The sequence below is a fragment of the Bos javanicus genome, chromosome 13, assembly GCF_032452875.1.
Source record: "Bos javanicus breed banteng chromosome 13, ARS-OSU_banteng_1.0, whole genome shotgun sequence".
NCBI classification, from domain to species: Eukaryota; Metazoa; Chordata; class Mammalia; order Artiodactyla; family Bovidae; genus Bos; species Bos javanicus.
In genome coordinates, this window is record NC_083880.1 from 67256932 (window position 1) to 67279159 (window position 22228).

General features: G+C 46.9%; 1 protein-coding gene across 3 annotated transcripts in view; it reads left to right on the forward strand.

The window, feature by feature from the left end:
• Positions 1-720: 720 nt before the first annotated feature.
• LOC133259717 (lipopolysaccharide-binding protein-like) overlaps positions 721-22228 on the forward strand; it is a 28282-nt gene continuing 6774 nt past the window's right edge. Inside the window, exons 1-10 of one of the 3 annotated variants that reach the window (XM_061437572.1) lie at positions 721-1245; positions 1948-2062; positions 5031-5159; positions 5983-6138; positions 8960-9023; positions 12176-12239; positions 13324-13415; positions 16221-16397; positions 19110-19319; positions 20474-20656. In XM_061437572.1, coding sequence (XP_061293556.1) covers positions 1122-1245; positions 1948-2062; positions 5031-5159; positions 5983-6138; positions 8960-9023; positions 12176-12239; positions 13324-13415; positions 16221-16397; positions 19110-19319; positions 20474-20656 — 1314 coding nt within the window. In that variant the 5' untranslated portion in view covers positions 721-1121. The remainder of the gene's footprint in view (positions 1246-1947; positions 2063-5030; positions 5160-5982; positions 6139-8959; positions 9024-12175; positions 12240-13323; positions 13416-16220; positions 16398-19109; positions 19320-20473; positions 20657-22228) is intronic. The other 2 variants (XM_061437573.1, XM_061437574.1) reach the window with 2 other exon arrangements.

The following is a 22228-nucleotide window of genomic DNA, read 5'->3' on the forward strand; positions in this document are numbered from 1 at the left end:
ACTTCTTGGAGTGATGGGAATTTTTTAACTAGATTACGACATGATCACATGGATATACACGTGTGTCAAAGCTCACTGAAATGTCCACTTAAAATATGTGTGTTTTATTGCATATGAATTATACCTTAAGAAGGTTGTTTTGAAAACAACATAGGTGCAACCTCCCTGGTGGTCCAGTGGTTAAGACATTGCCTTCCCTTGCGGCTCAGCTGGTAAAGAATCCGTTTGCAATGCGGGAGACCCTGGTTCGATCCCTGGGTTGGGAGGATCCCCTGGAGAAGGGAAAGACTACCCACTCCAGTGTTCTGGCGTGGAGAATTCCATGGACTGTATAGTCCATGGGCCGCAAAGAGTCGGACACGGATGAGCGCCTTTCACTTCCAGTGCAGAGGGTGCAGGTTCGATCCCTGGTCAGAGCTAAGATCCCACGTGCCTCGCAGCCAAGAAACCAAACCATAAAACAGAAACAATATTGTAACAAATTCACATAAAAAATAGTCTTTAAAAATAATAAAAACAACATGGGCAAGAAAAATCCAAAAGTGTCTGGGGTCTAGATTTGTGGAAGCCATTCGTTGTTTTCATGACCTGACTTGAGATGGTATTATACGATGCAAGTGGAGAACAGTGGATTTCAGCAGAGCCAGAGTGTGGTCTTAGCAAGCTGGGCTGGTAGAAGGACGAGTTGGAAAAACGGATCGCAGCCAAGTAGTGGGGGCCTTCGCTGCCAGGCTGGGTGTTTAGATTTCAGTCTGTAGATAACAGGGAATGAATGGAGGGTGTTCAGCTAGGGAGAGAGGTGTGGGGAGGCTGGCTCCACTGGCAGCCCTGGGCAGCAGCTATTGGAAGAGGAAGCGGCTTGAGTTTGTTCTACTACTTCTGCTCTCAAGCCAGAAAAAAACCTCAAAAAGTTTCATAAGCAACCTTTGCCCCGCATCTCAAGCTGCTGAAACTTGGGCTGCCCCAAAGCCTTGAACTTTCTCAGCCCCTCCTAGCTGGCTCAGTTCCTCATCCGGCCGCTGGCTTTATAAGCACCTAAGATTCTGCTATCACCTTCACTAAGGGAGGCTCCTACAAAGAGACTGTGACCCATCCCTGCCCAGGAAGGAGCTGAGGACAGGATGATGGCCAGACCATACTATATGGTAGTCGCCCTACTGTTGCTGGCAGAGTTCACCAGGTTTGGAGAAGGAACACCTAATCCCGGGTTCATGGTCAGAATCACCGGAAAAGGCCTGGAATATGGTAAGAGGGGGTGTGATTCCTCTGGGGCTCATTTCTGCCCACCAAAGTGGTGTGGTCATCAGGTTGAGGAGTCACAGGCTGAGGTTCTGCCACTGCCTGGCTTAGAAACCTTGGATATCAGCCTTAGAAACCTTGGGGCTTCAGATTCCTCATCTTGAATGACAGAAGCCAAGGATAGGACTAGATCAGTATTTCTTCCCAGGGTGGTCCATGGACCACCCATATTAGAGTTGCTGGGATACATATTAAAATACAGATCCCAGAGACCCACCTGAGACTGGATGAAGTTGGATACGGACATCTGCATTGTTCACATGACCCAGGCAATAGTCAAAAACTCTTAAGGTTTGACCAAACTGCAGTTAGGTATTCCTCAAAAGCCCCACTGTATCCCACTACTGCTTCCACGACCTTGATCTGGATGAATAAATAACAATGATTGCCACTAACCTGGCACTTTGCATTCATGATCTAATTTAATTCTCAGACTCAGGTTAGTATCATCATCATCGTTGTTGTTGTTGTTACCATTTTACAGATGGGGGAACTGAGGCTCAGGGAGTATAAGGAAATTGCTTGGGATTACAATAGTATGTGGTAAATCCTGCATTTCATCCCAGTCCACATGACTCCAAAGCCCAGCCATTCAACTGTTATACTTAGCTACCTCCCACTGAATGTGTTAACTCTATGTCCCTCCAGCCCGTCAATATGGAGTAGCCACCCTGAAGAATGACCTGTCCACCATCAAGTTGCCTGATTTGTCAGGAAGCTACGGAATTGGTTGGCTTGGAAGTGTGAACTATGTGTTTAGTGGGTGAGGTCTCTGTTCTCCTCCACGGGGGCAGCAGAAAGGGAAGAATGGGGACCTAGGGTCATGGGGAAGGGGGATAAACATTGAGCCATCACTTGGACTAAAGGTAAAGGGATTGTGGCCAGCTCTTGTGGGACTTTTGGAAGGTGCTATGTGTTTTTTGAATCATCTGAATTAGAAACCATTCATCAATTCCTATGTCAGCCCTACAAAGATCAGCTCTGGATTCTTCCTCTGCCAGGGAACCCTGGGTGCTTCCCTGGTGGCTCAGATGGTAAAGAATCTGCCTGCAATGCGATAGACCTGGGTTTGATCCCTGGGTCAGAAATATCCCCTGGAGAAGGGAATGGCAACCCACTCCAGTATTCTTGCCTGGAGAATTCCGTGGGGAGAGGCTACAGTCCCTGGGATCACAAAGAGTTGGACACGACTGAGGGACTAATACACAGGGAACCCTGGCTACTCTCCAGATCAAGGACTTGTTTGAGATGTACCATCAACCCTTCAGAGCCTGTTAGGGGTTGCAATCAAGGACTTTAAGCCTTTCTGGACCCTGTCCACATTTTATTTGCATACTACCCCTTGAAGATAGCATCCACACATATCCCCAGTAAGAAATGAAGCAGGAGCCTCCTGGTCTCTGGTTAACAGCCCTGGTTCCCCTTCTCCCTCCCTGTGAGATGTAACTAATCTTACACTCCCTCCAGCTTTCTCATATTCAGCCCTAGAGTCCTCACCCCTTACTCTTTTTTCATTCATTCTTTGATTATATGAATTCTCCTTCCCCAGCTTCCTCAGTGTCCAGAATAGGTTCTTGGGGATCGTTTGTCCATCACTGACAGAAAAGGCTGCTTCTTGGAATCCTTCTCAAGTCTCTCAAGACAATTTCCCTGAGACAGTCGGCAAAAAGAAGTCATTTGAAATTTATGCACAGACAGAAAATATCCAGGACGTGCCACTTACAGAGCGATGCTCCTTACCGCAGCCCTAGAGCACCCCCTTGCAGTTGATGTTCACAGTGAGTTACTGTGGTCTGTTAACATCCGGATTTACCACCAACTGTAAGCTCTCCCAGGGCAAGGGCTGAGTTTTGAATCTCTATGGCTTTTGTGCCTGGAGCCAGGTCTGACAGAGCAGGAGAATCTCAACGAATTTTTGTTGAGTGGACAAATAAGTGTTGATCTGACAAAAACCACCAACTTAAATGACCACAGTGAGTAATGAAGATGAGTGTCCCAGGCAGGGTGAATGTATCCATCAGGCACTAGCTGGGAAAGTAGAAAACCCACGCCAGGAACTTCAGTGGAGGGAACTGCATATAAGGAATTTGCTACAAAGGTGTTGGAAGAGTTGAAAAGCCACTTTGAGAATGATGACACAACCTAAAATTAGCAGCAATGAAAAGCTACTAACATCCCTAAAAGCTAGAGAGAAAAAGACAAGACAAAAGACAAAATCAACAGAGTACAAGATCCAGGGTCTCTAGAAAGGAGCTAAGATCATGAAGGAACGGGCTGTCTGCAGGAGCTGCCCCAGTGTGGAAATATAAACAACACTACCAAGACACAATCTGAGGCAGAGAGGAGAAAAAATATCCTGGCTTCTCCTCTTTGCCTATCCACTCATCTCTTCCCAAAGCATCCCATTGGCCAGTCCTAACCAGACACCAGGTGCAAAGAATTCTGGGAAATGTAGTTTGCACACATCATTCCCAGCTAACATATGTTTAGAAGAAGGGACGAAGAAGCAATGGATCTGTGAACAAAAAAAAAACAACAAATGACCAGAGCAATGTTTACCTGGAAGGCACCTGCCCTGTTTAGAGGGGTCACTGCTACTCACCTGCAGTTGATTGAGGCTGTAAGGGAAAGTGAACAATGTTTTTTGTTTTTTTAACTCTATAGGAAAAGAAAAGTGTGTCTACAGCATATTTCTCATATGTATGCCCCACAGGTCCCAGGATCTAAATAGTGAGCTCTTATTTGTATTCCAAGTGGGTTAGGGTGGGAATACAAAAGGGAAGCTGAAGGATACATGATACAAAGCCAGCTCGCAGTGTTACACAAGTGAGATCCAGATGCTTGCCATTTGAAAGGGGAAAGTTTGGTGGAAAGGAAAGTTTGTGCTATTTCAGAGGCCGCAAACAAAGGAGAGGGTGGAGTCAGTTCCAAAGGCCAACTCCCCGCTGCCAATCAGTGGGCAAGAGTTTCAGGGGTGTGTAGGTGGAGGGACCGGGCTGCATGCAGAAGCGGCACAGTCAGCTCCGCCAGTCATCCTGGAATTGGCCATTCAGTGGTCTGATCAGCATCATCTTGACTCTTTTTAAGCAAAATTAGTCTATAGTTACAGAGTTGGTTTGTTCCCATTTCTTGGAGGCTGATTCTTGGAATTACGTCATAGCTACCTTCTGGCCATCATGTGGTTAACTTCTTCCACATAGTGGGGGTTTCACTATATACAAAACGGCTCAAAGGACATGGCTCAGAATATTATCTAAAGCCCTTGAGCAGGAACTAAAGGTTTTTTCTTTAATGACTAAAGTATTCTTGTTTGTTCTGGTTTGACTATTTTCCTTTGTTTCTGTGTTTTCTCACTTCTCCAATTAAATGTATTCTTTGACTAAAGTTTTTCTACAGAAAGGCAGGCAGACGGCATGGGGGCAGGGGCAGACCATCCACAAGGTCCTCAAGGTGGTGAGAATCCAGTAAGATAGACAAGGGCAGCTCGTGAGGGTGGGTGTCAGAGGCAAAAGGAAGGTCTTTGGTCTTGGAAGCTTGGGGAAGAAAGGCTTCCTGGAGGAGGTAACACCTGAGCAGACCATGAAGGATGTGAATGAAATGATTTGTCCTTTTTGGTTTAAGTTGGTAAACTTGAAAGAGTGTGAGAGGCTGAAGGGGACTCTCAAGATTCATTTAGAGGACTGAAGTGCCCCTGGTTTTTCTGAGTCTCATGATCTGTCTTCCTTCCCTAGAATGAGGATCCATCACTTCTTACTCCGGAACTCCCAGCTGAGTCTACACCCAAGACAGGGTATCAAAGCCTCCTTGTCCAATAACCATGTATCTGTCAGTGGGAACTGGAAGGTGAAAAAGTCTTTCATGTGAGTAGTACTGGCGTTAGACTGTGTCTCAACTTTGGGCAAGGTCATATCCTCTCCTGGGCTTCCCTGGTGGCTCAGTGGGAAAGAATCCGCTTGCCAAGTAGGAGACATAGGTTTGATCCCTGGGTTGGGAAGATCCCCTGGAGAAACAAATGGCAACCCACTCCAGTATTCTTGCCCCAGGGACAGAAGAGCCTTGCCGGGCTCCATGCGGTTGCAAAAGAGGTGGACACGACTTAGAGACTGCATAACACAAAACAAAATGTCCTCCCCCAGTGGAATTCCCTTTCTGGGCTGAAACCTCTCCAGTCAATAAATGACACAGATCTGATCATCCCTAAGCCTTAGTTTCATTATCTGTAAAATGGGGTCAATAATAATCCACCTCATAGGTGCAGTTGCAGCTTATATAAAATAACAGTTATAAGGCATTTAGCAGTGTGCCCGGCACACAGCAAATACTCGACACCAGCTATGTGTGCATGCTAAACCGCTCGTGTCCGAACTCTGCAACCCTATGGACTGCAGCCCACCAGGCTCCTCTGTCCATGGGGATTCTCCAGGCAAGAATATTGGAATGGGTTGCCATTTCTTTCTCCAGAGGATCTTCCTGACCCAGAGATGGAACCCGAGACTCTTATGTCTCCTGCATTGACAAGCAGATTCTTTACTACTACCCCACCTGGGAAGTTTAAAAATTGAGACTCAGGACCCACAACTAGTTGGTGGGGATTGAGAGACAAACCTGGTTCTGCATAAGCTTGGCTCATCTTCTGGGAGGTGACTGACTCTATACCCTTTGCTTCTCATTTCTCCCACCCAGCACCTTACATGGCACATTTGATCTGAGTGTGGATGGCATGTCTGTCTTGGTTTCTCTGAACTTGGACAAGGACCAGTCTGGGCGACCCACTGTCTCCGTGACCCACTGCCACAACTCCATTGGCCATGTCAGCATTGAAATTTCTGGACACATAAGGTAAGTGACCCCCAAACACACCTGCTGGAGATTGTCAGAGCTGCCTCAGCATCCAGCTCACCCAAGGGATGCCTCCGATGGGACATAAGAGCAATACTGAGGATCCATCAAGATCAGAGGTCAATGAACTAAGTAAGGCCTAGGGGCCAAATCCACCTGCCAACCATTGCTTAAATTTATCTATTTTTAAATATTCATTTGTATATTTAGCTGCACCAGGTCTTAGTTCTGCATGTGGGATCACTGATCTTTGTTGCACGTGGGATCTTTAGTTGTGGCAAGCAACTTCTTAGTTGCGATTCATGGGATCTAGTTCCCTGACCAGGGATTGAACCTGGGCCCCCTGCATTGGGAACATGGGGTCTTAGCCCCTAGACTACTAGGGAAGTCACAGCCACCAGTAAGCAAAGTTTCACTGGAACACAGCCATGCCCATTCGTCCAGGACTGCTTTAGTCTGACAACAGCAGTGTTGAGTAGTTGGCAGAGACCATTTGGCATGCAGTGCCAAAAGTATTGACAATCTGGCCCTTTAAGAAACAGTTTGCCAATGCCTGGGCAAGACTGTCTTTCAAGGTAAGCCCGCATTTCAAAGTGATTTCCCTGGAGGGTCCGCTCAGTGAATATGGAATGAACGGTGGTGGTCTGTGGGGTGACAGCCTCTCACTGTGTTTGGGTTGGCACTTCATCACTGATCCCAACAGGACACAGAGGGCAACTCGAAAGGCTTAACTGACAAGAGTCAGTGGCAAACAAGAGGGGAATATTAACTCGAGTGTGGGCAGGATGAAGGAGTGTTCAGCAAGGGAGGCAAGGGGGCAAGGGAGTTACCAGAGCCGGAAAGAACTGAAATCTCAGAGGAGGGGACAGGGGACCGGACTGTAGTGTCCAACAGGGAGGTGCCTGGTATAAGTACCCCATCTCCTCTCTCCTTCCTGCCTGTGCCTCCAATTAGCCAAAACAACCAGCAGCCAGAGAGCAAGAGAGTTTGGGAGACGAATCTCTAGACATCAGCCCTCCAGGACACAGAGAAGAGCAGAATGGAGTTGGCAGGGGAGCTTCTTGCCTGGAGAATTCCATGGACAGAGGAGCCTAGTAGGCTACAGCCCATGAGGTTGCAAAGAGTCAGACACGACTGAGCAACTAACACTTTAACTTTTCAAAACATATATAGTTAGTCCTCTATAAATACATTTTTAGTTTGGGAGTGAGGGTTTCTTCCTCTCATTTGTTACTATAAATAATGCTAGAAGAATAACCTTGGGGAATAATATCATTTTATACCTGAAACTCTAGGATTTATTCTTAAATTGGTATGTGCATTTTGTAATTTTAATATTTACCAACAAACTGCCCTCCAAGGGACTTGCTAGTTTTCACATCCATTAGCAAGGTAAGAAAGTACAATCGCCATCACGGGCAGATCATCAGAGATTAAGCTTTTTGCCAATCTGAAAGGTAACAGTGTCTCAGTTTTAGTGAGTGCTATATTGTGAATAATGTTGTGTATCCTTAAGAGCCACGTATTTCATGTTTTCTAAGCAGATTATTCATATCCATTCTTATTCTTCTCGGTCCACCGTTCCTTCTCCCCAAGAAATCTTTAAAATTTTTGACATACAAATTCGCCAGCCTCCTTTAAGTTGCAAGTTACAGAAATTCAACTCAGGTGTTTAAGCATTGAGAATGGACTTGACTGGCTCACATATACCTAAAAAGTCTGTGCATGCTTAGTCACTAAGTCATGTCAGAGGATTTTGCAACCCCATAGACCGTAGCCCGCCGAGCTCCTTTGGCCATGGGATTTCCCAGGCAAGAATACTGGAGTGGGTTGCCATTTCCTCCTCCAGGGGATCTTCCCCACCCAGGGATTGAACGCATATCTCCTGCATTGGCAGGCAGGTTCTTTACCACTGAACCACCAGGGAAGCCCCAAAAGTCCACGGAGGAAGCCAAAGCTGCGATTGGCTTAGGTGTTTGATATTGCCAGGAATCTCTCTGTCTCCTGGGTCTAGGTCTGCTCAGTCTCAGACAGGGTCCTCCACTCTTAGAGTGGCAGAGATGGTCTCAGGAAGCCAGGTTTCCTTGTCAGTTAGAGCCCACCATCTCAGCAAGCAGGAGCAACCTTTTCCACAGGGCTCCAGGTAGAGCATTGGCCAATAAGAACTTTGACCAAGTTCTTGTTGGTCAATGTGTGGTGACAAGACCATTCCTTGGATCAATCATTTTGGACTCTTACTGGCTGAGCCAGGGTCTAGGGCCCACCTCTAGACCTAGGGGTTAGGAGTAGGGTTAGTCCCACTGAACCACCAGGACTGGAAATAGGAAATGAGTGGATTTTGTGGAAGGAAAAGAATATTGGCGATGTTGATGTGTATAGTTAATACCACACCCCTAACTAGCCTACTCTCACCTATATTTCTGATTTAGCAGCATGCTATGGTCACCATCCCTCGGATCAAATTCATCTGGCCAGGCCCCTTCTTGGAATAGCACATGGGAAAGCTCAGATCCATGGGTAACCCTTCTCTCGGGAAGTGAAAGTGAAAGTGTTAGTCACTCAGTTGTGTCCAGCTCCTTAGGGCTCCCTGGACTTGTAGTTGGTCAGGCTCCTCTATCCATGGAATTCGCCAGGCAACAATACTGGAGTGGATTGCCGGTGCCCTCCTCCAGGGGATCTTCCCGACCCAAGAATCCAACCCACATCTGTGTCTCCCGCCTTGGCAGGCAGTTTCTTTACCACTAGTGCCAGCACTAGCCCTCTCTTAGGAGTCTCAGCTAATCATAAAGTGGGCTCTGACCTGATTTCCTCTTTTCTCCAGCTGGATCCTGAACCTCTTCCATGAAAGAATTGAAAACAACGTCAAAAACATCTTGGAACAAAAGGTAAACAAAAGGATGAGCAGATTTGTAGTTAACACGCAGATCATCGGCATGTACACGTTTGGTGTGTAGACACAGTCTTGGCTCTTAAATATGGTGTCATTGGAATTTGCTTAGCAAAAGCTTCTTCATTCATGATGTAAAGGAAAATGTCAAGGCTTTCCCAGATTTGTATAACCACACATGCTAAATTGGCATTTGGAACTGATAGAGTGATATCTTTGTTATAAATAATGTTAGATATGGAGAAGTGACTTTAAATCCTTTCCTCACACCATATACAAAAATCAACTCCAGGTGGTCTAAGGGTTTATTTTTTTATTTTTTATTTTTATTTTTTGGTCTAAGGATTTATTTATTTATTTATTTATTTATTTTTTGGTCTAAGGATTTAAATGCCAAAATAAATCTAAGAGTTTCAGGGAGAAAACCTAGGATATCTTTCTTATCTCAAATAGAGGAAAATATTTCTCAAATAATGTTCCCTATCCTGATCCGATAAAATGCACCACATTGAAAACAGCAGTGAGGTCAGCCCTTGGTATCTCTCACCTCTACAAAAAGCCTTGGTCTTAGAGGCAAAGAGGTACCTCTTCCATTTCCCCTCTGTGTATCTTCGGGCAAATTGAGGGACCCCCCTGGAGTCTCAGTTTCCTCATTGGTTAAATGGAGACAATAACCCCTATTTTGAAGGGAGCTCTGAGGATTTGATTAGGTAGAGGTACACTGGGTGTGTTCAGAGGACTCACGTTATTACTGTTCCAGAGTCATTTCCCAACTGGGTTTCACCTCCTTCAACAGTGAGGACTGTTGAGCGCATGAACTCTGTAAGCAGATACTTTGGGTTTAAATCCCAGCTCTGCCACTTTGCTGGCTGTGATGCCTTGGTTAACTGGCCTAACTTCTCTGGACCTTAGGATTTTTATCTATAAAATAGAAATAGGGCTTCCCTGGTGGGCCGGTGATTAAGATTCCCCACTTCCACTGCAGGGGGTGGGGCTGCAGGTTCCTTCCCTAATTGGGGAAGTTCTGCATGCCATGAGGTGCAGCCAAAAAAATAATAGAAAGAATCGTAGCACCTACCTTGGAGGGCTATTGTGAGGACCATACGACATCATAGCTACAGGCACTGACCAGTGCCTAGTACAGAAGAGCAGCTAGGTAAAGGGGGCAAGCTTAAAAAAGGGGGAGGGCAAGCTTATTTTCATAGACATGTATGCTCCTGTAGCCCTGTGCAGCATGTTGAGGCCAGAGGCAAGGGTGGTCTCTGCCCTACCAACACAGGAAACATGGGCCAGAAAAATCCGGGAGCCATGTGTCCAGTGGGAAGCGGGGCAGGTGTCAGAGAGGCTAAGCACAAGAACAGTTTCCAAGGATGCAGTCACTGACCGGCCTCCATGGGGCTGTGAGTGCAAAGCCCCAGGTGGCTCTGCAGAGAGAGGGGCTGGGGGTGGATGGATGCAGGCCTGGAAGGGCTGGCTGCCCAGGAGCGCTGCCCGTACCCTCTGCTTCAGGAGAAGCCAGGCCAGGTGCACCGGACACAGGCTGACTTGGAGTTTGAATCAAACAGTGGTTCCCAAAGTGGGGACAGCTCCCCCATAATCATTTAAATTATGCAGAATGATAAAATGAACAAGGGATTCCCTATGTGGTCCCTTTTCTCTTTCATGTCAAAGGGGAAGTCTCCATTTAGGGCTAATATGTGCTGAACACTTTCCTTTAACAAAGAAGGGGCATTATCTTGTGGGCAGCTATATCTAGCCCACCTTGCAGAGTGGCTTTTCCCACTTTTTTCCCCAGGTATATCCTGTTTATGCCAAGGGTAACAGTTTCCCTTTGAAAACAGTGGTAGTTTTCTGTATTTTTTATTAAACGTCTATAGTTTTTAGGGGCTTCCCTGGTGGTTCAGACAGTAAAGAATCTGTCTGCAGTGCAGGAGACCGGGGTTTGATCCCTAGATCAGGAAGATCCCCCAGAAAAGGAAATGGCAACCCACTCCAGTATTCTTGCCTGGAGAATTCCATGGACAGAGGAGCCTGGCGGGCTACAGTCCATGGGGTCACGAGTCTAACATGACTAAGTGACTATATAGTTTTTAAAATGCCACTTGGAGAAGGAAATGGCAATCCACTCCAGTATTCTTGCCTGGAGAATCCCATGGATGGAGAAGCTTATTGGGCTACAGTCCAGCGGGTCGCAAAGAGTCGGACACGACTGAGCGACTTCACTTTCACTTTCAGTATAAAAGAAATATTAATTACTTTAACAGGTAAGAAGGGAAAATTCATAGAAATAGTATAGATATGGCTAACGTTAGGAAGTGACAAGCTTCCAACTTCTGGTCTCTCCCATTCTTGACACGGAGGAGGAAGCTGGGTGGCTGGCTGAGGAACGTTCTCCTGGCTGTGCTTTGGGGCGCCCTCTGGTGGCCCTACTGAGTACTGCCTGCAGACCAGGCACGGAGCCCCTTCACAGATCCCCTAATCCCAGATGGCAAGGAATCCCAGTAGGAAGAGATGGCAAAGGAGCAGGAAGATGGGGCGGTGGAGCCTCTGATATAAGAGCTGCCTCCTGCACCTAGAAGCTTTTCTGTTTTGTCCCTCTGATCCCTCTGTCTCTTTTCTCTTTTCTAAAATATTTTTTGATGTGGACCACTTTTAAAATCTTTATTGAATGTGTTACAATATTGCTTTTTGTTTTATACTTTGGCTTTTTGACCAGGAGGCATGTGGGATCCTAGCTCCCCAACCACACCCTATACATTGGAAGGCGAAGTCTTAACCACTAGACCGCCAGGGAAGTTCCCCCCACCAACCTCTGCTGTCTAATAAATGCATACTGCACTTCTGGGCACTTAGCAACCAAGACATTGAATTGAAGACCATGGCAAGAGCAGACTTCAGGGAAGTGCTGACTTGACCACCATCTGCTTTTAATGAGGGTTCCAGAAAAGTCTAGGAACTTAAGCTGGGCAAACACAAATGGGCAGTGACCAAGTGTTGTGGTTGATGGAGGTCTTGTCTCCATTTTCACCATATTCTCCCTCCCCTCCACTCACCCACGGTTCCTGAAGTGGCAGTGAGGAAGTGGGCAGGGACATGGTCTGGGAGAGAGATGTGGAAGGACTCACGTGGCTGTCTCGTCCACTTCGGCAGATCTGCAAAATGGTCAAGGAGTCAGCAGCCTCCCGCCTGGAGCCCTATCTCCGCACTCTGCCAGGTTTGCAGCCTTCTTCTCTTCTCTGGGTGCTGTCAGGTGCCGTGGCACACAGTACCCCTGGAACCATCACCATCATCTCCCAAGAACCCTGGGAGAATTTTCCCCATCGAGTATTTCTCCATCCTACATGGTTGGACATATGAGGGTCTGCTGTCTGGAGACGGGGGCATAAGGTGATCGAGGGTGGGGACTCAGCAACCTGCTGGGTGCACCAGTGAGCAAAGGATTACAAATACATGGGAGAATCACATGCTGACTCTGTACTGGCTGCTTGAACAAAACAGGGGTGCTCTAAGATTCCCATGCACCCCTGAGCCTTGCCCATCCGGCATCCAAAGGACCTTGTACAATCATACATCAGGTCAGATCCTCCCTTCTTCTTAAAGCCATCAAAGACTCCCCTGACTATCAGAATATCAACCCCGCAGTGGGTGATACAGCATCCCATGGGCAGGCCTGATTGCTGGCTTCATCTTGCTCTGGGCAACTTGGCTGCCACATGGGTCCCTGTGATTCCACTAATACACCATGTCCCATACTTCTACAAGATCTTTGCATGTGTCGTTCCCTTTGCCAGGAACATCCTTCCCCGAGTCCCCCCTTCTGCCTGCCCTGCCAACCAATTGACACCTATTCCTCCTTCAGATCTCGGCCCAAGCAAAACCTCCTCTGACTCTATATCCCCTGTTTCACCCCCCTTTATATGGCTAGCATCATCCTGTGACTTTATGCTACCTAGAAGAGTTGTGACTTTATATCTATTTGCTCAAATACTTGTCTTTTTTTCCCTTCTGGATTGCCAGCTCCAGAAGAACAGAGACTTTGACTCTCCTACTAACCTGTTTCATCAGCCTCTTGCATTCATTGTGCCTGGTATATAGCAAGTACTCAATAAATATTGAATGAATGAGGTTATGAACCACTCACTCTCTTTGTGACTGAAGTTACCATTGATCAGCACCAACCCCATTTTCACTCTCCAAAGACTATATGGGAAAAGAGCTCTGTAGATTTGCACAATGCACAACTTGAACAACTGTGTTTGGCTCCCTTGTTCATAATACTGTCTCTTTCCTGCTCATAGTCACCTCAATGATTGACCAGATTGCCGGCATTGACTACCGTTTAGTAGGAGCTCCCCAGGTGACCTTCCAAGGCCTGGATACACCCTTCAAGGTAAGGGGCTGTAGAGAAAGGGCCTTGGAGCCGGGGACTGGCAGAAATCCAGTTCTCCCTCTCAGAGTTGGCTTCTCCTCTCCTCCAGACCATCTGCTTGTCAGTCCATGTCCCTGACCAGTGCCCACAGTGGGAAGATGTGATACACAGCACACACGGCAGAACAAAACCCAAGATGAGGTCTCTGAACCAGCATAGTAAATCTGTCTGGAATCCAGAAGACCCTAGCACTTATGTGCTGAAGAGTCTTGGGAGAATTACTTAACTTTTCTGAGCCTCCATGGAATTTGAATAATAATAGCCTATATCATAAAGTGACTACAGGGATTACGTGAGATGTGTATAATGTGCATACCCAAGTGCCTGGCATGTAGTACGTGTATGGGTACAGTATTATTACTACCTGCCTTACTCCCTTAGTAGACTGAAAAATGTCTCCCTTAGACGTCCGTGTCCCAGTCCTCAGAATCTGAACATTTTACTGTGTATGGCAAATGGGATTTTGAAATATACGGTAAAATGTTTAATTAAATGAAGGATCTTGAAATGACAAGATTATCCTGGATTAGTAGGCTAGCTGTGGCTCAGAGGTTAAAGCGTCTGCCTGCAATACAGGAGACCTGGGTTTGATCTGTGGGTCAGGAAGATCCCCTGGAGAAGGAAATGGCACCCCACTCCAGTATTCTTGCCTGGAGAATCCCATGGACGGAGGATCCTGGTGAGCTACAGTCCACCGGGTCACAAAGAGTCAGACACGACTGAGTGACTTCACTTCACTTTCACGTTGCTGTCATCATGTGCTGTGCTTAGTCACTCAGTCGAGTTCGACTCTTTGTGCCCCCAGGCTCCTCTGACTGTGGGGATTTCCAGGCAAGAGTGCCGGAGTGGGTTGCCATTTCCTTCTCCAGGGGATCTTCCAGACCCAGGGATCGAACCTGCGTCTCCTGCATTGCAGGCAGATGCTTTACCATCCGAGCCACCAGGGAAGCCCCTTATAAGGGGGTAGGTGATAAAGGACAGGAGGCAATGTGACAACAGAAACAAGAGCTTGGAACTAAAGGTCAGAGTGATGAAAGGGAGGGGCCAGAAGCTAAGGAATGCAGGTGGCCTCTACAGGGTAGAAAAGGAAGCAGATACACCCCAGAAGCCTCAAGAAGGCAGACTTGCCAACATCTTGAGTTTTAACTTCTAACCTCCAGAAACGTGAAGGACTACAGTCTCTGCTGTTTTAAACCACTAAGATTATGGTCATTTGTTACAGCAGCAGTAGGAAAAGAATACACTCTGTCTTCATTCTGGTCTTTCCCACAACCCTTGTTGAGACAGGTCCTGGAGTGTCACCCCTCTCCAGTTTTATTTATTTAACTAACACCTAACACTTACAGGGCTTCCCTGGTGGCTCAGACGGTAAAGTGTCTGCCTGCAATTTGGGAGACCTGGATTCGATCCCTAGGTTGGGAAGATCCCCTGGAGAAGGAAATGGCAACCCAGTCCAGTATTTTTGCCTGGAGAATCCCACGGACAGAGGAGCCTGGTAGGCTACAGTCCATGGGGCAAAGAGTCGGACACGACTGAGCAACTTCACACTTTCTTTACATGCTTTTTACTCTGAGTGTGCATGCTAAGTCGCTTCAGTCATGTCCGACTCTTCACAACGCTATGGACTGTAGTCCGCCAGGTTCCTCTGTCCATGGGATTTTCCAGGCAAGAATACTGGAATGAGTTCCCATGCCCACCTCCGGAGGATCTTCCGGAGCAAACCTATGTCTCCTGCCTCGGCAGGCAGATTCTTTACCACTAGTGCCACCTCGGGAAGCTCCTCTCACTATGAGCCAAGTGCTATTTTAAGTATTTGTACAAATGTTAGTGAAAGTGAAAAGTGAAAGTGAAGTCGCTCAGTCTTGTCCGACTCTTTGCGACCCCATGGACTGTAGCCCACCAGGCTCCTCCCTCTATGGGATTCTCCAGCCAAGAGTACTGGAGTGGGTTGCCATTTCCTTCTCCACAGGATCTTACCGACCCAAGGATCGAACCCAGGTCTCCCGCATTCCAGGCAGACGCTTTAACCTCTGAGCCACCAGGGCAGCCCGTACAAATGTTAATGCACGTAAATTTCATACTGCCTCTATGAAGTAGAAACCATTAGCATCCCCACTTTTTAAATTTTTTTAATTAATGTTTTTGGCGGTGTTGGTCTTCGTTTCAGGACATGGGATCTTTGCTGCAGCATGCGGGGTCTATCCCTGCGGCACACAGGCTCTCTAGTCAGAGCATGAGCACTCCAGAGCGCAGGCTCCGTAGTTATGGCGAATGGGCTTAGTTGCCCCCATGGCATGTGGGGTGTTCGTTCTCCAACCAGGGATCGAACCCTCATCCCTTGCATTGCAAGGCGGATTCCTCACCACTGGACCACCAGGGAAGTCCCACATCATCTCCATTTTTCAGGTGAGGGAGTTGAGGCACAAAGAAGTCGGAGACTTACCCAAGATCCCAGAGCAAGTAAGTGGCAGGCCAGGATCCAAAACCAAACAGTTAAGCTCCAGAGTCCATACTTTTCCCTGGGCAGTGCTCCCTCTCCTGCATCCTGGGCCTGGAAGAACACAGGACACAGCTCCCACCCAAAGAAAACAGTCTACAACAGGTGAATTTCAGGTAGCTGCTAGGGCCTTCATACTGTGGGGCCAGATGAATCTACCAAGACACCAGCCCTACAGTCTAGAGAGGAATCGCCAGCCCAGCCGCCTCCCAGGCCTGACATTTTCTCTGGTAGGAACCCTGGTGGCCAATGTGTCCTTCTGTCTGCAGGGTGAATTCTTCGGCAGAAACTGGAACTCCTCAGTCCCCTTCGATGCTCCACCCATCACGCTGCCCCAGAAACACGACCACATGATCTACTTTGCCATCTCCGAATATGTCTTCAACACGGCCAGCAGGGTTTACCATCAGGCCGGGCAGATGAAATTCACCATCCAAAATAAGCATGTGAGTAGGGGAGGGAAGAGGCTGGGGGTCCCCGGAGAGAAAATCAGATGGGACAGTAGATCCACTGTGAGTGCTCTGGGGAGCCAGGAGAAGAATGTGGCATTTGGAGCCTCCCAAATAGGGGTCTGAATCCAGGCTGTGCCTCAGTTTCCCTCTTTGTGCGTGTAAATCCCAAGTGTGCCTATTCCCCAGGGATTATATGAGACAGCCTGTAAGAACTTGGAGTCTGATGCATGTATGTATGTTAGCTATAGTAGCGGTATGATTTTTTTTTCAATTTTTATTTTTGGCTGCACCGTGCGACATGCAGGATCTTAGTTCCCTGACCAGGAATCGAACTGGCACCCCCTGGATTTCGAACTTGAAGTTTTAACCACTGGACCGCCAGTGAAGTCTCGATAGTATTTTCAAAAAATAACACAGGCTCTTGTGTGTTGTATCAGGTACTCCAAGCAGCAGATGCCAAGACAACCTCAGACTTATAAGAGATTTATTAGGAAAACACCTGGGGAGATAACGGGCATTGGAGGATGGAGCAGGTGGGACGAGCCCTTGAAGTGAAGTCACTCAGTCGTGTCCGACTCTTTGCGACCCCATGGACTGTAGCCTACCAGGCTCCTCCGTCCATGGGATTTTCCAGGCAAGAGTACTGGAGTGGGTTGCCATTTCCTTCTCCAGAGGATCTTCCCAATCCGGGGATCGAACCTGGGTCTCCCACATTGTAGGCAGACACTTTACCACCTGAGCCACCTGAGATAGCTGTGAAGCAAAGGGAAGGCAGGCAGATGCAGCAGAAGCGCTGCTGTGTCTCTAAGTCTCAGCTAAGCCGAAGGGGAGCCACAGCACCAAGCTTGCTTATTAGAGGCGTGTGTATCAGGCGGGCGTCAGAGGAGTCTGGCTCCAAGGTGAAATCCTATGTGTGATCTTTCAGGTCTGCCTGTGGCAATTACATTAAGCTTTACCTGGCAGGTCTCACCCAGTCCAGACTTGGTTCATGGCCAGTGTTTGCTAGTTTCCAGAGGGAGGTACCCTTAAGGACTCAAGCCCGTGCCTCGCCTGTCAATTTGCATTCCTAGCCTTGATACGTCCCGTTCAGAGGCCTATTTGTGGATGGCGGGGGGGGGGGGGGGGGGGTAACTTCAGCTGAGATCCCTTCCTGGGGGCCTTGAAGACAGCTTTCTCCAGTTTGACTCAATAGTCAGTACTTTTTCTTTTTGGCCTCCTGGTCCTTCCCTGTCTCCTCCACCAGCTCCCACTGGGTCCATGATGGTATCCTATGTCCTGCCACAGGGAAAAGGGGGACACAGCGGGGCCAGTGCCCTTTCCTGTTTACTCTCTTGCTTCCTCTCTCGCAGTAAGCAAATGAAGCCTTGATTGTGACTTTCAGTTTGACACGTCTTAAGCAATCCCCTCGAATCCTGAAATCTGAGAAAATTCTCCAGTTCTACCACGTGGGCTGTGCCCAGTCAGGGGCTGGGAGCTGTCTGGGAGAGGGTGGTCCCAGCATGAATGGTGTGAGGCCTGAGTGTGAGGCAGGGAATGTGGGGGCCTGTCAACCAGCTACTTCGCTCACAGCTTATGCCTGTGAAGGGAGGTCTGAGCAGGGCACCCTCATAGCTCCCAGTCGAGCAGTGCACTTATCACCAGTGTGATAAGTGCTAAATGGAGTTGGACTGTAAAGAAGGCTGAGCGCCAAAGAACTGATGCTAGCGAAGACTCTCGAGAGTCCCTTGGACAGCAAGGAGATCAAACCAGTCAACCCTAAAGGAAATCAACCCTGAATATTCACTGGAAGGACTGATGCTGAAGCTGAAGCTCCAATAGTTTGGCCACCTGATGCGAAGAGCTGACTCACTGGAAAAGACCCTGATGCTGGGAAAGATTGAGGGCAGGAGAAGAGGGCAACAGAGGATGAGATGGTTGGATAGCATCACCAGCTTAATGGACATGAGTTTGAGCAAACTGCAGGAGATAGTGAAGGACAAGGAAGCCTGAAGTGCTGTAGTCCATGGAGTCCCAAAGAATCGGACAATTTAGTGACTGAACAACAACAATCAGTATCAGTTCAGCCGCTCAGTCATGTCCGATTCTTTGTGACCCCATGAACCACAGCACGCCAGGCCTCTCTGTCCATCACCAACTCCCAGCAGCCCAAATGAACAGTGGGAATCTTTCTTTTTAATATTTGATTACTTAGCTGCCCCAGATATCAGTTGCAGCATGCGGGATTTTTAGTTGTGGCATTTGGGGTCTAGTTCCCTGATCAGGAATCGTACTTGAGCCTCCTGCATTGGGAGCATAGAGTCTTAGCCTCTGGACCACCATGGAAGTCCCAAGGGTGAGGATCTTGAAGGGGGAAGAGATGGAGGAAGGTGTGCTGTCGACAGGTATAGGCAGGGCTCGCCAAGCGGAAAGATGAATAAGTCCAAGGCATGGGTAGAGAATAGCACCATGAGAGACTTCTGGCCAGAAAAAGAGTTTGGGGTAGGAGAAAGCCATATCTGAAAGCACGTTAAATCCAGACTGTGGTGGTTACCAGCTCTTGTTGGCCCTTTAGGGGAGAATCCTGAAAAGTGATGAATAACAATCACAGACATTTATTAAGCCCTTCCTATGTTCCAGGCCCTGCACTTAGCTCTTTACCTTTAGAATATCTCATTCAGTCCTCGCACACCCTGTACAAGTGCTATTATGATCATCCTGCTTTTCCAGATACAGAACCTAACGAAGTTTATCAACCATAAGTCAGCCAAAAACTGGCGGAAGCAGCATCTGAGGCCCCGTTGCCTGACCTCCAAGTCCACGCCTCTAACTACTCTGGCGTCCTGCTTCTCAAGTGGCTTCCTGCTTGGTGTGCTGCAGATTCCCTTGGACTTCCCAATCCAGCTGCATACCAGCTCATTCTGGGCCATTATTCCTCAGGTAAGACCTTAGGACAAGCCCACTGACATGGGCCAAATGTTGAGATTGTGTGTGGACATCTACAAGCTGTGCATAAACTTTCTCCAACCAAACAGCTTATTAACATAGTGGATAAAAGTAAGCTATTAAGTAAGTTATTAAGATTTTTTTTGCTTCAAAATTTCCATCATTCTCTGACTTCTGGAGGCATAAAGACACAGGATCCAGATTCAGATTGCCTGTGTTTGAATCTGGGATCTGCTGTTTCCTGTCTTGGGAACTCAATCTTGTTGGGCCTCAGTTTCTTCATCTATCAAATGGAACAACTCTAGTACCTGCCCCCACTAAGTTGCTGCTGGGTTGGTCGTCATCAAATGGGAGAGGACAAATATTCAGGATTCTTCCAGGGTGCAAATGGGACATATTGGGCAGGCTAATAACTGGGGTCTAGACCAACAATCACTATTTGTTTGCTGTTTATGTAGAGCAGAGCTGAAAAGTAGCAGGAGCAGAGTGGAGAAGAGTTCTCAGCCTCCCCTCTCTTGAGCCAGGCAATTCAGCTCTGGCCCCAAACTTGCATGCTAGTCAACACAGTGTAGGAGGCAGTACAGTGACCATCCACTGTTACTGGAGCTTGCCCATTGTGTATTTCTACCCATTCTGATACATTATCAAAGTGCTCTTTCCAACCATAAAGCCATCCACTGAAAAAGAGTTCTGAAAATATAATTGCCTACTAACAAATATTTTGAGAATATTCGCTAATTTTTTCTCTCATTATTTTGAGTGTCTTTTCTCCTAAATTGGATATTGTCACATGTATGAAATTTTTGGCCATTTTCATGGAATAATGTGAAACTACATTTTGTGTGCATATCCCCATTACTATTGAATTTTAACATGTATGCATTTATTTATAGCCATTTGTATTTCTTATCAACTAAATTGCTACATTAACCATTTGATATACTATATATATTTTTTAACTTAATATATTTATATATATACATATAAAATTATATAAAATTCCCACCATCCTATGATTTTCCACTGCCAGTTTAGGGCCTTTGAAGATTTGAGTCTTGGGGGTTCTGCCCATCTGGCCTTCCCTAATACAGCTCAGGGTCCCTCTGTTTGTCTTGTACCCTCCCCTAGTATCTGCCCTATTTTTCCAGCTGGCCAGGTTGTATCCTAATATGGAACTAGAGCTTGAGACATCACCTGAATCAGCTCCATTCCTGACATTTACTCCCGGAAATGTGACGTTCATGCCAGTGATGGACATCCAGGCCTTCGTTCTGGATGAAGACTTGTGGCCCAAGTCTGCTGGCCGCAAGCCCCTCTTCCAAATCAGGGCGGTAAGTCTGAATCTGTCCAGGGCAATAAAAGGTCATGTTTGCTATGGGTAGAAGCCCCTCCCTTGGCTAAAGGACTGGGAGACTACACAGCTAAAGTAGCTGAAGGCTATTTATTTCTGGTGTGTTGTGAGTGGGTCTTGCACACTTGGTCTGAACAGCCAAGCTTCCTGATACAGCTAATCAAATCATAACATTGTCAGAGTTGCAAGAAACCTTAAAAGTCATTCACTCCAGCTGAGGTGGAAATTTTTAGCTTCCTCATTGCTACATTTACTTAAATTAAAAATTTATTTAATTTAAAGCGTTGTTGTTGCTGTTTAGTTGCTAAGTCATGTCAGACCCTCTGCAACCGCGTGGACTATAGCCCTCAGGTTCCCTTGTCCATGGGATTTTCTAGGCAAGAGTACTGGAGTAGGTTGCCATTTCCTACTCCAGAGGATCTGCCCAACCCAGGGATCAAATATTCGTCTCTTGTGTCTCCTGCATAAACCTATTTAAAATGTTATAAATAAAAATTATCAAATTACCTTTTTAAAGAAAGCATAAAATTTAAAGAACTTTTAAAATAGCAATATTGTCCAAATTCATTCACAGACTCAACACGATCCCTATCAAAATCCCCTCTAGTTTTTTTGCTTCCAATGAAGGGATTGCAGTTTCAATCCCTGATCAGGGAACTGAGATCTGAGAACTGTGTGGCAGTATGTGGGGCCCAAAAAAACAAATAAACAAAAAATAAAACCCTCCTTTCTTCACCCAAAGAACCAGAAAAACGAAGTCTAGTAAAATAGAAAACTTTCAGACAATAATTGTTTTACCATAGCTTCCTGGTGGCTCAGATGATGAAGAATCTGCCTGCACAGAGGGAGACCTGGGTTCAATCCCTGGGTCAGGAAGATCTCCTGGAGAAGGGAATGGCTACCCACCCAGAATCCTTGCCTGTAGAATTCCATGGACAGAGAAGCCTGGCGGGCTACAGTCCATGGGGTCCCAGAGTCGGACATGGCTGAGTGACTAACATTTAACTTATTGCTAAGCTCCAGAGAGAAAAGAATAAGGGAACTAGAGAATAGAACAGTAGAAATCACCCAATCTGAACTACAGAGAAAAAACAGACCGAAGAAAAAAAATGAAAAGTGCCTCAGGAACAAAAGATCTAACATTCAGGCCATCAGTCTCAGGAGAGGAGAAAGTGGGAGGGGCTGAAAAGTACTCAAAGAAATAATGGCTGAAAACTTCCCAGATTCAGCAAGAGACAGATAAAGCTGCAGATTCAAGATGCTGAGCACATTCCAAACTAGATAAACCCAAAGAAATCTATGCCAAGACATGTAATAATTAAATTTCCAAAAATTAGAGGTAAAGAAAAAGTCTTGAAAGCAGCAAGAGAAAAAAAACACCTTATCCCTAAGGGAAAAACTTTTCCAATGGCAGCATGTTTTTCACCAGAAAACATGGGGGTCAAAAGAAAATGACGCCTTTTTTTTTTCCCTTCATTTTCTCGGCCGAGTCACTCAGCATGCAGGATGTTAGTTACCAACCAGGGATCACACCTGCAGTGGAGGTGCAGAA